The 13,778-nt window shown below is 45.6% G+C and overlaps 1 protein-coding gene across 1 annotated transcript in view; it reads right to left on the minus strand.

Annotated features, from left to right (window-relative positions):
• Tep1 (telomerase associated protein 1) overlaps window positions 1-13,281 on the minus strand; it is a 54,388-nt gene extending 41,107 nt beyond the window's left edge. Inside the window, exons 1-9 of the mRNA XM_090320193.1 lie at window positions 13,199-13,281; window positions 7,955-8,449; window positions 6,659-6,844; window positions 6,002-6,136; window positions 4,519-4,680; window positions 3,900-4,061; window positions 3,544-3,615; window positions 770-894; window positions 400-557 (exon numbers count right to left, since the gene is read on the minus strand). Of these exons, the coding sequence (XP_090176319.1) occupies window positions 400-557; window positions 770-894; window positions 3,544-3,615; window positions 3,900-4,061; window positions 4,519-4,680; window positions 6,002-6,136; window positions 6,659-6,844; window positions 7,955-8,425 (1,471 nt within the window). The 5' untranslated portion in view covers window positions 8,426-8,449; window positions 13,199-13,281. The remainder of the gene's footprint in view (window positions 1-399; window positions 558-769; window positions 895-3,543; window positions 3,616-3,899; window positions 4,062-4,518; window positions 4,681-6,001; window positions 6,137-6,658; window positions 6,845-7,954; window positions 8,450-13,198) is intronic.
• Window positions 13,282-13,778: the final 497 nt, after the last annotated feature.

Here is a 13,778-nt window from a genome sequence, read left to right on the forward strand (position 1 = left end):
CTAGCCCTGAGCAAAAGAGCTCAGGGACAGTACCAGGCCCTGAGTTTAAGCCCCATTATTGACTCCCTTCCTGCCCCCCCCCCCAAAAAAAAGAATGAGAAGAGATACCTGGGTGCTGGTGGCTCATACCTGTAATTCTGGCTACTAAGGAGACAGATCTGAGGATCACAGTTCACACCCAGCCTAAGCAGAAAAGTCCACAAGAATCATTTTTCCAATTAACTAGCAAAAAGCCAAAAGTGGAGGTGTGGCTGAAGTGGCAAAATGCCAGCCTTGAGTAAAAAGGCCAAGCGAAAACAAGAAGTCCTGAGTTCATGGCTCAGTAGAGGCACAAGAAGAAGAACAAGAGAGGGAGGGAGGGAGGGAGGATGGATGATTAGCTGGTCAAGGTCCTCATACCTATGAGGTCCTCCCAGACAGAAGCTTTATTGCCCCGAAGACTCAGTACTCGCTCCCAGGTCTCTGGTCTAGACAGTTTCATCCGCTGCCCAGCTTTGCTAGAATCCCATGGCCCCGGGAGGTGACTTTGAGAAAACTGCTGTAGGCTAGAGGGGTACCTAGAATAGAGAAGAAAATGTCTATCATTTCCAAGCTACCAGAAAATAGAAAAGGAAAGTTACCCAAAGCCAGTCAGTCATGTTTACAAACAGCATCTGTCCAGGCTTACATTGCCCAAGCTTGTGCCGCTGTACATTTAGAGCTACCAAGATTGGCTGAACTGTAATGGAATCTCCTTGATGAAGCATGTGTGCAGTGTGTACTTTCTCACCTGTAGCCCAGCAGAGCCTGGACATGCTGGGCAGGCTTGCTGATATGCAGTCGCTGTACTAACTTCTTCAGGGTGAACCTTGGCTGGTTGTTTTTCTTTGGGACTGTGTTGTAGGCTGCTTCAAACTGTGAAAACAACCCAAGTCCCATAGGGGCCATTTCAACAATGCTTTTTTTTTTTTTTGCCAATCCTGGGGCTTGCAATTCAGGGTCTGAGCTCTGTTCCTGAGACTCTCTGCTCAGGGCTAGCGCTCTACCACTTGAGCCACAGCACCACTTCCAGGTTTTTCTGTTTATGTGGTACTGAGGAATCCAACCCAGGGCTTCATGCATGCTAGGCAGGCACTCTACAACTAGGCCACATTCCCAGCCCTCAAGTACGCTTTCTTCAGAAAACAGAACCCGAACATCTTCCACCTGTCACATAATGTCTTTCCATAAAGTAGATTTGGACTGCCAGGTACCAGTAGTTCACACCTGTAATCCTCGCTACTCAGGAAGCTGAGATCTGAAGATCACAACTCAAACACAGGCAGGAAAGTCCTGGAGACTCTTACCACCAATTAATCATCAAAATTCTGGACTCAATACTGTGGTTCAAGTGGTAGAGCTCAGCCTTGAGGAAAAAAGGCAAAGGGACCATTCCCAGGCTCTGAGTAAAGCCTCAGTATTGGCACAGGAAAAAAAATTGGATTTGGAGAAAGAACAAAATGTAAGATATGCAGCAACAAGATCCCTCACAATAAATGTAAGACAGTGGCTCATGTACTCCTAAAATGACATGCTGCATTTATAACTCTTTGTTGTACAATTTCTTAATTTTTTATACCAGTCCTAAGGGCTTGAAATCGGGGCCTAGGTGCTGTGTCTATGATTTTTGGGGGGGCTGTCATGGGACTTGAACTTGGCCGGGGCGCTGTTTCTGAGCTCTTCAGCTCAAGGCTACCACACCACCTTTGAGCCGAGCCCTACTTCCCATTTTCTAGAGATTAATTGGAGATAAGTCTCAGGTCCTTTTGTGCCCTTTTGATCCTCAGTTCTCAGCCTCCTGAGTAGCTCTGGTTACAACCATGAGCCACTGCATCCAGCTGTGTCCACACTTTTATCTTTTTTTAATCCTTTATTTATTTATTTGCTTAAAGCTAGCACTCTACCACTCAGGGCACATCTCTACTTTCGGCTTTTTGGTGGTTAATTGGAAATAGGAGTCTCACAAACTTTCATGCTGGGGCTGGCTTCAAAACACGATCCTTAGATCTCAACCTCCTCAGTAGCTAGGGTTACAGGTAATGAGCCACTGATGCCTGGATTTAAAGGGGGGGGGGGAGAAAAAAGACAAACTTATAAAGAGAGTGCAGTTGCATACCTACACACTAAGCTAATTGGGAGGATGAGATAAGATAATCACCCAAACCCAGTAGTTTGAGAGTAGCCTAGGCAATGACAGACTTCAAAACAGAAACAAAAGACCTGGGTGTACTGGTGTATTTCTATAATTTCAGAACTCAGGAGGCAGAGAGTTGAGGGTTGAGAATTACAGGCCAGACTGGACTACAAGGGAAAACTGTCTCAAAAGAGAAAAGGCAAAACCCTCTGAAAGGTGGATATTTCATACATTTTGAACTTGTTTACCCTACTGAACATGTAACCTAAGAGTAGACTCGATATTATGGCTAATAAAATAGAAAAAAATTAAACCTCATGCTTGAACTCCTTAGTAATCCTGGCTGAGAATCTTGAGGCAAGAAATTGGCATATATCTATCGCTGTTTATTTTTGGTTATGTTTTATGTTTTGTTTTTGTTGATGTATTGTTTGGAATCAATTCCAGGGCCTTGTATGTACTAGATAAATATTCCCCTATTGAAGTACACCCCAACCCTATTATTATTTTTTTTATCTTGTCAGGGTTGAACTCTTTTGCTTAAGGGTAGCGCTTGGCTCTACCACTTGAGCCACAGCTCCACTTCGGGTCTTTGAGTGGTTTATTAGGGATAAGAGTCCCGGAAGTGGCGCTGCAGCTCAAGTAGTAGATGCTGGCCTTGAGCTAAAGACCTCAGGGACTAAGCCCAGACCCAAAGTTCAAGCCCCATGACCAACAAAAGACAGAGACAGAGACAGAGACAGAGACTGAGACCGACAGGAGAGGAGAGGAGAGGAGAGGAGAGGAGAGGAGAGGGGACAAGGGGGAGGGGAGGGGAGGGGAGAGGAGAGGAGGGGAGAGGAGAGAGAAGTCTCACAGGGATTTTGCTGCCCCAACCCTCTCAGATCTCAGCTTCCTGAGTAGCTAGGATTACAGGTGTGAGGCACCAGTGCCAAGCCCCTATTAGTAGTATTTTTAAACCTAATAGAATTCTGTTTATAGGAAACAGCACCTGGCTCAAAGTGGTAGAACACTAGCCTTGAGCGAAAGAGCTCAGGGACGTGCCCAGGCCTGAGTTCAAGCCCCACTACCAACAAAAAAAAGGGGAGCAGGAAGGAAGAATTATGTTTATAAATATCAGCTCAGGGGCCAGTACTTTGGCCTAGTTGTAGAGTGCTCGACTAGCATGCACAAAGACCCTTGTTCAATTCCACCATATCACATGTATAGAAAAATCCAGAAATGGTGCTGTGGCTCAAGTGGTAGAGCTTTAGCCTTGAGAAAATCCAAGGCTCAGGCCCTGAGTTCAAGTCCCAGAACTAGCCCCAAAATAAATAAATAAATAATAATACATAAATACCAGCTCAGAAAACATTACATGCACATATACAATTCTAGACCAAAGGACTTACCTCAATCTGCTGATTTTTAAGTGGCCAAAGGCTCTTTGGGAAACATCTCTTAGGAAATGAACGCTCCATCTTCTATAGGAACAAGAGAAGCTAGTTCAAGGAGGGAAATTGAGGCTCTCCCTGAAGAAACCATTCCAATAGCCTGAAGGTCTATTTCTATCGAAAAGGAAACCAACTGAGGAAGAACCCCACTTTACCCTTCCTGCTCCTGAGCTTTCCCAGTGCTCCTGGACATGTCTGACTCTTTCAGTAGCTTACTGTCAAATCCCATTCTCCACCCCCGATTCATTTAACCCTCCCTTCCCAGAGCAAAGAGGCCTGGGTTGTGAATGACAAGGGCTGAGGCAGGGACTGACTGGAGGGTGGGTCAGGCGACGGGGTTTTTTCTTGGCACGGTGCTTCCGTGGGTTGTACTTAGCTAGTTGGTACTCATCAAACTGGGCAAATTTATCAGTCATTGCAGCACGGAGGCAGGCAGGCAAGGGCACCAACTTGTTCTCATCTCCTTTAACCAGGTGCTGTCACAAAGAGAGAAAACCATGAGATGGCCTGGTGCTGGTGGCTCATGCCTGTAATCCTAGCTACTTAGGAGGCTGAGATCTGAGGATCTTGGTTCAGAGTCAGCCTGGGTACTAAAGTCCATGAGACTCTTATCTCCAATTAACCACCAGAAAACTGGAAGTGGCACTGTGGCTCAAGAGATAGGATGACAGCCTTGAAAACTGTAGTTCCTGGGGCACTGACTAAGTCACCGGTATTGTCTGGTCTTCATTCTCACCATTATAGATATCCAGAATAAAATAAGATCAACTCCTCTAACTTTGGTTCAACCCTCCTTCCCCCAGCCCCTCGTATTTTCTCTGTGGGGCAACCCGACATCATACAGGGAGTGGCTGTCCTGAAACATCTCAGAATTGTCTAGAAGAATTTCTCCTCAGATCCCAACAGCAAAAGTGAGGGAACTGAATGTCATACCTGGTAGAACTCTGCTACCTGGATCCAGTCAGAAGGCAGGTGCACAATGGCACAGAAATACCGTCGTAAGTGGGGGCGGCAGGCTGGCAGGAAGGCGGCAATGGCCAAGACTTTATTGGCCACAGTCCGGGTATTCAGCTGCTGCCTGGCATACAAAGAGGCCTGGGGCACAGGGTGGTAAGGGTTAGCATCTCAGCCTCTCCACCTGTAGCTCTACACCTTAAACTAACTTAAATCTGCCTGCTAAAATCTTTCCTGAATACTCTATAATGTCTATAACAGATGTAGCCCAAGCCCTTTGGCTTAGCAAGCCCTCCATAATTTAGTCGTGTGTGTGTGTGTGTGTGTGTGTGTGTGTGTGTGTGTGTGGTGTGTGTGTGTGTGTGTGTGTGTATGTGTGTGCCCAAGTATTGGGACTTGAACTCCGGGCCTTACGTGGCTTTTTTGCTCAAGGAGGGTCCTGTACCACTTGAGTCATAGCTCTACTTCCCACTTTTTCTTAGCTGACTGGAGATAATGAGAATCATTCACATTTGCTTGCCTGGACTGGTTTTGAACTGCAATCCTCAGGTCTCAGCCGGCCAAGTAACTAGGATTACAGGCATCAGCCACCAGTGCCCAGCTCAAATTTTAGTCTATATCCACCCACGTTTCCAACATGTCTTCTTCTGAGTTTCCTGACTGCCTTCTAAGTCAATCAAGTCCTTTTCCTATTTGGAAGACTACGGATATCAACATCTACCAACCAAAACCTTATCTAAGAGTTCAAATTGCTAATTAAACCTACTCTTCTAAATCCTCAGAAAATACTGTCATCTTCTCTGCTTCTAAAACACTATCTGTCGATCGAGTTGCATTGATATATTGATATATTTGCTTTCCTGGTAATACTATAGCTCCTTAAGAGCCAGATCGTGTTTCATTGTTGGTTCTCACTATGACTCTCACAGCCTAACACTGTGGATTTACCTGTGCAAATCAGCTCTGTGCTCATTCCGGAGTTCATCTTTCTCTTCTCGTGTGTGTGTGTGTGTGTGTGTGTGTGTGTGTGTGTGTGTGTGTGTGTGTATGTGTCTGTCTGTCTGTCTGTCTGTCTATGCTAGGGCTTGAACTCAGATCCTGGCCACTGGTCCTTAGCTTTTTTACTCAAAGCTAAGTGTTCAACCACTTGAGCCACAGCTTCACAGCTTTACTTCTGACTTTTTGGTGATTACTTGGAGAAAAGAGTTTCATGGACTTTTTCGTTCCAAGGCTGGACTAGAATCACAATCCTCAGATGTCATTCTCCTGACTAGCTAGGATTATAGGCATGGGGTACTAGTACACAACCTCTTTCACTACTCTTTTCAGCACCAGGGATTAGATTAAGATTCACCTAGAATCCTATTCCCTTACTAAAGTTTCTTCTACCTGTCACATACACAGTAACCACATTCTCTGTCTCCCAATTTCCTGCTTCCATCCCTCCTTCACTGAACAATACCTTGAGGATGAACTCAGGCTCCAAAGTGGCCAGTTCTCTACAGACTTCAAGGATGAAACATTGGGTGGAGTCATTTGCATTTTTTATGTTGACATTTGAGGCCACAGTACAACACAGTACGCCCAGTAAAGCCATCTAGACGTTGGGAGAAGGAAGAAAAGAGAGAAGAATCCAAATAGACCAGTTTAAGAAATAAAGGACAAGCCAAGTACTGGTAACTTACACCTATAATCCTAGCTACTCTGGAGGCTGAGATATGGGGATCAAGGTTCAAAGCCAACCTAGCTAGGCAGGATACTCATGTCCAAATGATCACCAAAAAGGCAGAAGTAAAGCTGTGGCTCAAGTGGTAGAGTGTCACCCTGAGCAAAAAAGCTAAGGGATAGTGTCCAGGCTCTAAGTTCAAGTTGCAATACCAGTACCCCCCCACAAAAAAAAAGAAAAAAAAGAAAGGAAAGAAAAAGGGATAGAGGTAATAGACTTCACATTCAGAAAGGTTGACTATCTAATCAACTTAGAGTTTAGAGAAGGGATTAGGAAGTAAGTACAGAAATTAGGTCATATCCCCTTCTTTCCCTTCTATTTGGGGTAGGGTCATGTTTCTCTCCTTTCTCTACCCCCACCACCATCAACTTCTCCCAACTCTGAATGTTTCACCTTCTTTTCTTGAAGAAGCTTGTCAGTGGGCTCAGGATGAGATTCAGAATCCCCAGATGTGAGCTTCAGGGCCAGAGTCTCCATGTCCTCTTCCTCTCCCAAACTTAGACTATAAAAAGGCATCTGGGCCTCTGCTTCTTCCTTTTCTTTTGGCTTTTCCTTTTCTTCTGAATAGCACCCAAGCCCCTAGAAGAGTGGTAGTTATAAATCATAGCATGCACTCATGGTCATTCAAACACATGGATGAAAGTGACTCCTAGAGATAGGAAAAGATACATATCTCTGTGTAGCAGTGGTTTACACCTCTCTGCTTCATATCCCAGCATTGATCAGCCTTGGTCTGGCCTATATGCTTCAGTGCTCTCATGGTCACACAGCTTTTCCCTATATAATCTTCTGCTGAGTCTTTACCCGGATGCTTCATGATGTTCCTTCCTCTTCCATTTCCTTACTGATCTCACAACCTGGGAGCCTAGAGCCCCTCTCACCCCTCCTTAAGGCTATAAAGATATTTTTAGAGCCAGGTATAAGTCACCACTCATGTCTGTAATCCTAGCTACTCAGAAGGCTGAGATCTAAAGATCACAGTTTGAAGCCAGCCTGGTCAGGAAATTCGATGATACTTTTTTTTTTTTTTGGCCAGTCCTGGAGCTTGATATCAGGGACTGGGAACAGTCCTTGGGCTTTCTCAAGGCTAGAGCTCTACCACTTGAGCTATAGCACTGTTTCTGGTTTTTTCCTATGTAGGTGGTATGGAGGAATCAAACCCAGGTCTTTGTGCATGCTAGGCAAGCACTCTACCACTAGGCTAAACTCCCAGCCCCTGTGATACTCTTACATCCAATCAATTAACAAAAAAGACAGAGGTGAAGATGTGGCTCAAGTGATAGAGCTAAAATTACAGGTGCGCCACCACTGCCCAGCTCTGTCCAGAATTTGAACTAGATATGCAGTGAGAACAGGGTTGCTATCCAGGAGCCAGTGGCTCACACCTGTAATCCTAGCTACTCTAGCCTGGGCATGAAAGTCTATGAGACTCATCTCCAATTAACCACCAGAAAACTGGAAGTGGAGCTATGGCTCCAGGGGTAGGGAGGTAGCTAGAGCTGAAGAGCTCAGGGACAGTGTCTAGGCCCAGAGTTCAAGCCCCATGACTAACCAAAAAAAAAAAAAAAAAAACCTGAGGAGAAAAGGTACCAAATACAGAGTACTTTAGCACGACATACAGGCATAAGCTAGTGATAACAGTACATAACAGACAAGGATGGAGTCCAGATGGGTGTATAGAGCTATTACCAAAGTTGCTTCCTGAAATCTTCCTGTACTAGAGATGGATTTCAGAGTCTTGGGATAGGTGGGAAGGTCTAGTCCCTCAGAGAGATGCTCAGTCCTCCTGCTTGGCAGCTCAGACAGCAGGTAATTGTGGGTATTCGAGCTGTATAAATTAGCTTGCATCACGTGAGATGTCTGAAGACACTGGAGCAAGGGGCTGGCAGACAAGATGCTCTTTACACTGGGAAGGGTAGCTAGGCACCGATTCTCCAAGGAAAGGATATCTGACTGGACAGACAAATGCCCATGTGATTTTTCCATGGTCTTCAGATCAGGAACCATACAACGGTTCTCTAAGGAGAGGATGTCTGATCGGGCAGGCATATGGCTATCTGGTTTCTTCAAAGGCTGTAAATCAGAGAGCATGTCCAGACACCGGTTCTTCAAGGAGAGGATATCCGAGCGGGCAGATACATGCCCATAGAGTTTCTCCATGGCTGGAGCCCAACCAGTATATACCTGGAAGGAAAGAAACACAGATGAGGACCTGCCACCTAAAGAAATATATTTAAGCCAGAAGCTTATGGTTCATGCCTATAATCCTACCAACTCAGGTAGCTAAGATGTGAGGATGGTAGTTCAATACTAGCCTGGACAGGAAAAGACATGAAACTCCTATCTCCAATTGAACACCAAAAGCCAGCCAGAAGTAGAACTGCAGATCAAGTGGCACAGTACTGGTGTATAGATAGCACTCAAACCCTGAGTTCAAGCCCCAATATGGGCACTCAAACAACACAAAACAAAGTCAAATCAAATGAAATAAAAATAAAAACAAAGTACGACAGAACTGACTTTGAATTCTAGTTTCTCTACCACGAGACCTTGGACAAACTTTTTTTGGCCAGTCCTGGGGCTTGAACTCAGGGCCTGGGCACTGTCGTTGGGCTTTCTTCAAGGCTAGCGCTGTATCACTTGAGCCACAGCACCACTTTCCGCCTTTTCTGTGTATGCGGTACTGAGGAATCGAACCCAGGACTTCCTGCATGCTAGGCAAGCACTCTACCACTAGGCCTCACTCTGGGCCCATTGGACAAACTAGTTCAACTCTCTGTGTCTCTGCTTTCTGCCTTACAAAAAGGCTGATAGGAATAAGGGAAAAATATGAACACTTGGAACCAGTGCCTGACACTTATAGTTAAGGGTTCAGTAAAGGGAAATAATTCTTCGTTAGTATCCAGTACATCTCCAAATCCTTTTTGCTTTGTTTGGGCAACAAGAGGTCCTCTAGAGCCCCTAATCTCATAATTCTGTCTCCCCAGAGACAGGATTAGAAGTGTACATAACCTTACATGGGTACTCCTCCCTCCATGCCTCCCAGATCCATTCTTATTGCCATTCTTCTTGCTACCACTTTTGCTGAAACCTTATCATCTACTTGTGATGATTGAAACTGTGTTCAAATCTACCTAAGGAGCTCCCCTGATATCTACCTCAGCTACCATGTATAATATCACTGCTTATTAAATGAAAAAATAACTTCGTTGGCATATTTGCCTGTTTCTCCTTCCTGAAATAAAACTCCTGGAAGGCAGGGCTCCTTTGTCCTCAGCCTCCTACACAATCTAGCTTCTGTCCACTTAACAGTTTCAATTCTTTTCTTTTTCTTTTTTCTTTTTTTTGTCAGTGATGGGACTTGAACTCTGGCCCAGGACGCTGTCCCTGAGCTCTTCCACTCAAAGCGAAAGTTCTACCACATTCAGCCACAGTGCCACTTCTGGTTTTGTGGTGCTTAACTGGAGATAAGTCTCAGGGACTTTCGCGCCAGGCCTGGCTTTGAACCTCAATCTTCAGATCTCAGCCAACTGAGTAGCTACGATGAGACAGGTGTGAGCCACGAGTGACAGCTGACAGTTTCATTTCTTACTGATGCTCCAATTTAACTCCCTACAGTTTTATGTCTAGTGGTGCATAGGTAGAATCCCAGCATTTGGGTGGCAGAAGCAAGACCATTGAGAATTCCAGTCAGGCTAGACTACAGACCAAAATCCTGTCTGGATACAAAACAATGGTAGTTTGTGTACCCTGCACACTTCCTTCATCTTGGGAAGGAAGCAAGGAAGAAAGGAAGGGAGGGAGAGAGAGTAGGGAAAGAGAGAATGAGAGTAAGGTATGGTTGGTTCATACCTGTAATTCTAGCTACTTAGGAGGCTGAGATCTAAGGATCACAGTTCAAAGCCAGCCTGGACAATAAAAGTCTATGCAACTCTTATCTACAAGTAATCACCAGGATGCTAGAATGAGAGATATGTCTCAAATAATAGAATGCCAACCTTTAGAAAAAAAGCTAAACAAGAAAGCAAGATGGGAGCGTCGCCTAGTGGTAGAGTGCTCACCTAGCATGCATGAAGCCCTGGGTTCAATTCCTTGGCTCCACATACTCAGAAAAAGCCGGAAGTGGTACTGTGGCTCAAGTGGCAGAGTGCTAGCCTTGAGCAAAAAGTGTCCAAAGACAGTGCCCAGGCCCTGAGTTCAAGCTCCAGCACTGGCCAAAAAATAAAAATAAAAATAAGAGCTGGGCACCAGTGGCTCACAACTATAATCCTATCTACTCAGGATACTTAGATGTGAGGATTAAATTTTGAAACCAATGGGGAAAGAAAGATCATGAGATTCTTACCTCTAATTAACTATCAACTCAAACAAAAATAAAACTGGAAATAGAGTTGTGGCTCAAGTTGCAGAGTGCTCAGGCACTGAGTTCAATATCCAGGACCTGTACCAAATAATAATAATAATAAATCTCAGAAATAATCTATTTTTTCCCTAAAGAAAGAGAGAGTGCCAGATGCTTCTAGCTCATATAATCCTAGCTACTCAGAAGGCTGATATCTGAAGATCTCATTTGAAAGTAGCCAGAGTGGACAGATCCTAGGGAGTCTTATTTTCAACTAACCAGCAAAAAGCACAAGGTGGACTTGTGGCTCAAGGGGTAGAATGTTAACATGAGAAGGGGTATCAACGTTTGTGAAGTAATGCACTTTCTATCTGGTGAATATAATGTAACCTTTCTATTAATTACAATTTAAAAAGAGGTAGAATGCTAGCCTTTATCGAAAAAGCCAAGTGCATGGGGGGTGAGGAATGAAATTATATTTAATGCATATCACATGAAACTAGGAAAACTGAGGTGATACATTTGGGAGGAATGGAAGAGAAGGATTAAAGGAGTGATACTGATACGATGTATTGTAATCCTAAACAGGCATGTTGAATGGTGGCCCCTTTGTATAAGTACTTAAAAATAATAAAACGTAATTTAAAAAGATAACCTTGAAGCCAGGCGCAGTGGCTAACACCTGTAATCCTAGCTACTCAGGAGGCTGAGATCTGAGGATGGCGGTTCAAGGCCAGCCCCGGCACTAAAGTCCCCGGAAGACTCTTATCTCCAATAACCTCTAGAAAACAGGAAGTGACTCAAGGAGCAGGGCAGTAACCTTGAGCTGAAGAGCTCAGGAACAATGCCCAGGCCTAGAGTTCAAACCCCATGACCCACAAAAATAAATAAATAAAATAAGCTTGGAGGGCTGGGAGTGTGGCTATTGGTAGAGTGCTTGCCTCACATTCACCAGGCCCTGGGTTCAATTCCTCAGTACCACTTCACAGAAAAAGCCAGAAGTGATGCTGTGGCTCAAGTGGTAGAGTGCTAGCCTTGAGCAAGAGAAGCTCAGAGACAGTGTCCAGGCCCCAAGATCAAGCCCCAGGACTGGCAAAAAATAAATAAATAAAAATAACCTTTCCGGCGCACAGTATCCTTAATATGTGGCTATTAGATCCAAACAGCACAAGAGCGAGGACTCAATATTTGCTTACCCAATGCTATGGACATAGTATTGGAAATATAAACACAACTACATAGACATAAAAATGTATGGCTCGGGCCGGGAGTTTGGCCTAGTGGTTAAAGTGCTTGCCTAGCATGCATGAAGACCCGGGTTTGATTCCTCGGTACCACATACATAGAAAAAAGCCAGAAGTGGTGCTGAGGCTCAGTGGTAGAGCTCTAGCCTTGAGAAAGTCCAAGAACAGTGCTCAGGCCCTGAGCTTAAGCCCAGGACTGGCAAAAAAAAAAAAAATGTATGACTCTACAGACATAATGTTTTATTACATAGATTAATATGTATCTATGGCATACAAACCCTCAGCCTAATTTTAATTCTGTTCTAAAATCTAAGTGCCCGTAATTGTATATAGAGATTCCCTTCTTGAATAATTGTTAAATATGTCATTTGAAATATGATGTAAAAATCAATGTTAATAAATTCTTTAATTAAAAAAATAACCTTTTGCCAGGTGCCAGTGGTTCGTGCTTGTAATCCTAGCTATTCAGAAGGCTGAGATCTAGCCAGGAGAGGAAAGTCTGTGCCACTCTTTAGTTCACCAGCAAAAAGGTTGAAGTGGAGGTGTAGGTGTAGTTCAAGTGGTAGATTAGTAGCCTTGAGCAAAAAAAAAAAAACCTCATCAACAGAGCCCTGGCCCTGTGTTCAAGCCCCAGGACCAGCACACACACTGGCGCCAAGAAAAAGATCATAAAAACAAAACTTTGATGATTCCTAAGTACACAAATGACACACGTATATTCATTAACTAGAAAACGATAAAATGAAGGGGAAAAGGAACAGCCAAATGAGAGTGTGAGGCCTGAGTTCAAGCCCTAGTGCAAGCAGAGAGGACAGACAACAGAAAAGAGGGGAGGAGGAAAAGAGCAAGGGGAGAGGGGTTTCAAATCAAAGATTAATTTTAAAAAATGTCATGTAAACTTTTTCCACCCTGGAGTTTGTGTAGAGAAGTTCAGCTCCCTACAGAACTGAAAAGTTAAAGCCCTTCCTCGCTTGTAAGTCCTTTCCCAGGGGTAGCCATGGCTAGCATAATTCCACACACTTTCGGGGAGCGCATGTCGTGCTCACCTCCCACACCCCTCTTTTGCTTTGGACCACTTTAGGCACCTAAGAGGCTGTAAGCCAGTTTAGCACCCCGAGTCTCCACCTCAGGTGGCCCCCAGAACCCTCCTCTCCTGGCGAGGAAGGCCCCAGGCCGGGAAGTAACTCGACTTTCCCTCACCTCGGGCCCTGCGGCCCTGCGCGGCAGGACAACCCTGCGGAGGGACGCGCCCCACCCGGCTCCGCCCAGGTCCCCGGGAGCCGCCAGCTGGTCCCAGTCCCCCCACGGACTCCCGGGTGTAGAGCCCCAGACCCTTGGCCCGCTCACTCGTTCCACCAGCACTCCGACCTCCCGCAGCGCCTGAAGCCCGCAGAAAACCGGTGCCAGGCGCTGGGCGCGTCTCCCGCAGGAAACCCTACTCGGACGCCGGGCTTCCCCAGCACCCAGGAGTGGGCCGGGGAGCGGGGCGGGGCCGGGCCGGGGCGGGGCCGGGGCGGGGGGCGGGGCGGGGCCGGGGGCGGGGTTTCGAGGCGTCGCCTAGAGGACATTCGCAGTTCTTGCTGGGCCCTAATTTCTGAGTTAGTTTGTTTTTCTTCACGCATCGTGTTACTTTCTGTTAGGAAAATGGAGGAGACCAGAAAAGGAATAGGCCAGACTGGATCGTGGACCTGCTGGGACTGTTTATTGAGGAACATCGAGGGACGCGCACACACACACACACACACACACACACACACACACACACTCCTTCCCATGGGATTGGAGGTTGTGCGAGGGAGTGGGTTTTGGAGTGGGCTTAGGTAGGGTTTAACAAGGAAGCAGAAAATTTTAAAAACGGGTTATATTTTTCTGGGGGCCCAGGGCGGTGTCAAGCCTGTTCCTGTACCCCTTGTCTTGCTAGACCTGT

Source organism: Megascapheus bottae, chromosome 2, assembly GCF_031878675.1.
Source record: "Megascapheus bottae isolate mThoBot1 chromosome 2, mThoBot2.hap1, whole genome shotgun sequence".
NCBI lineage: Eukaryota > Metazoa > Chordata > Mammalia > Rodentia > Geomyidae > Megascapheus > Megascapheus bottae.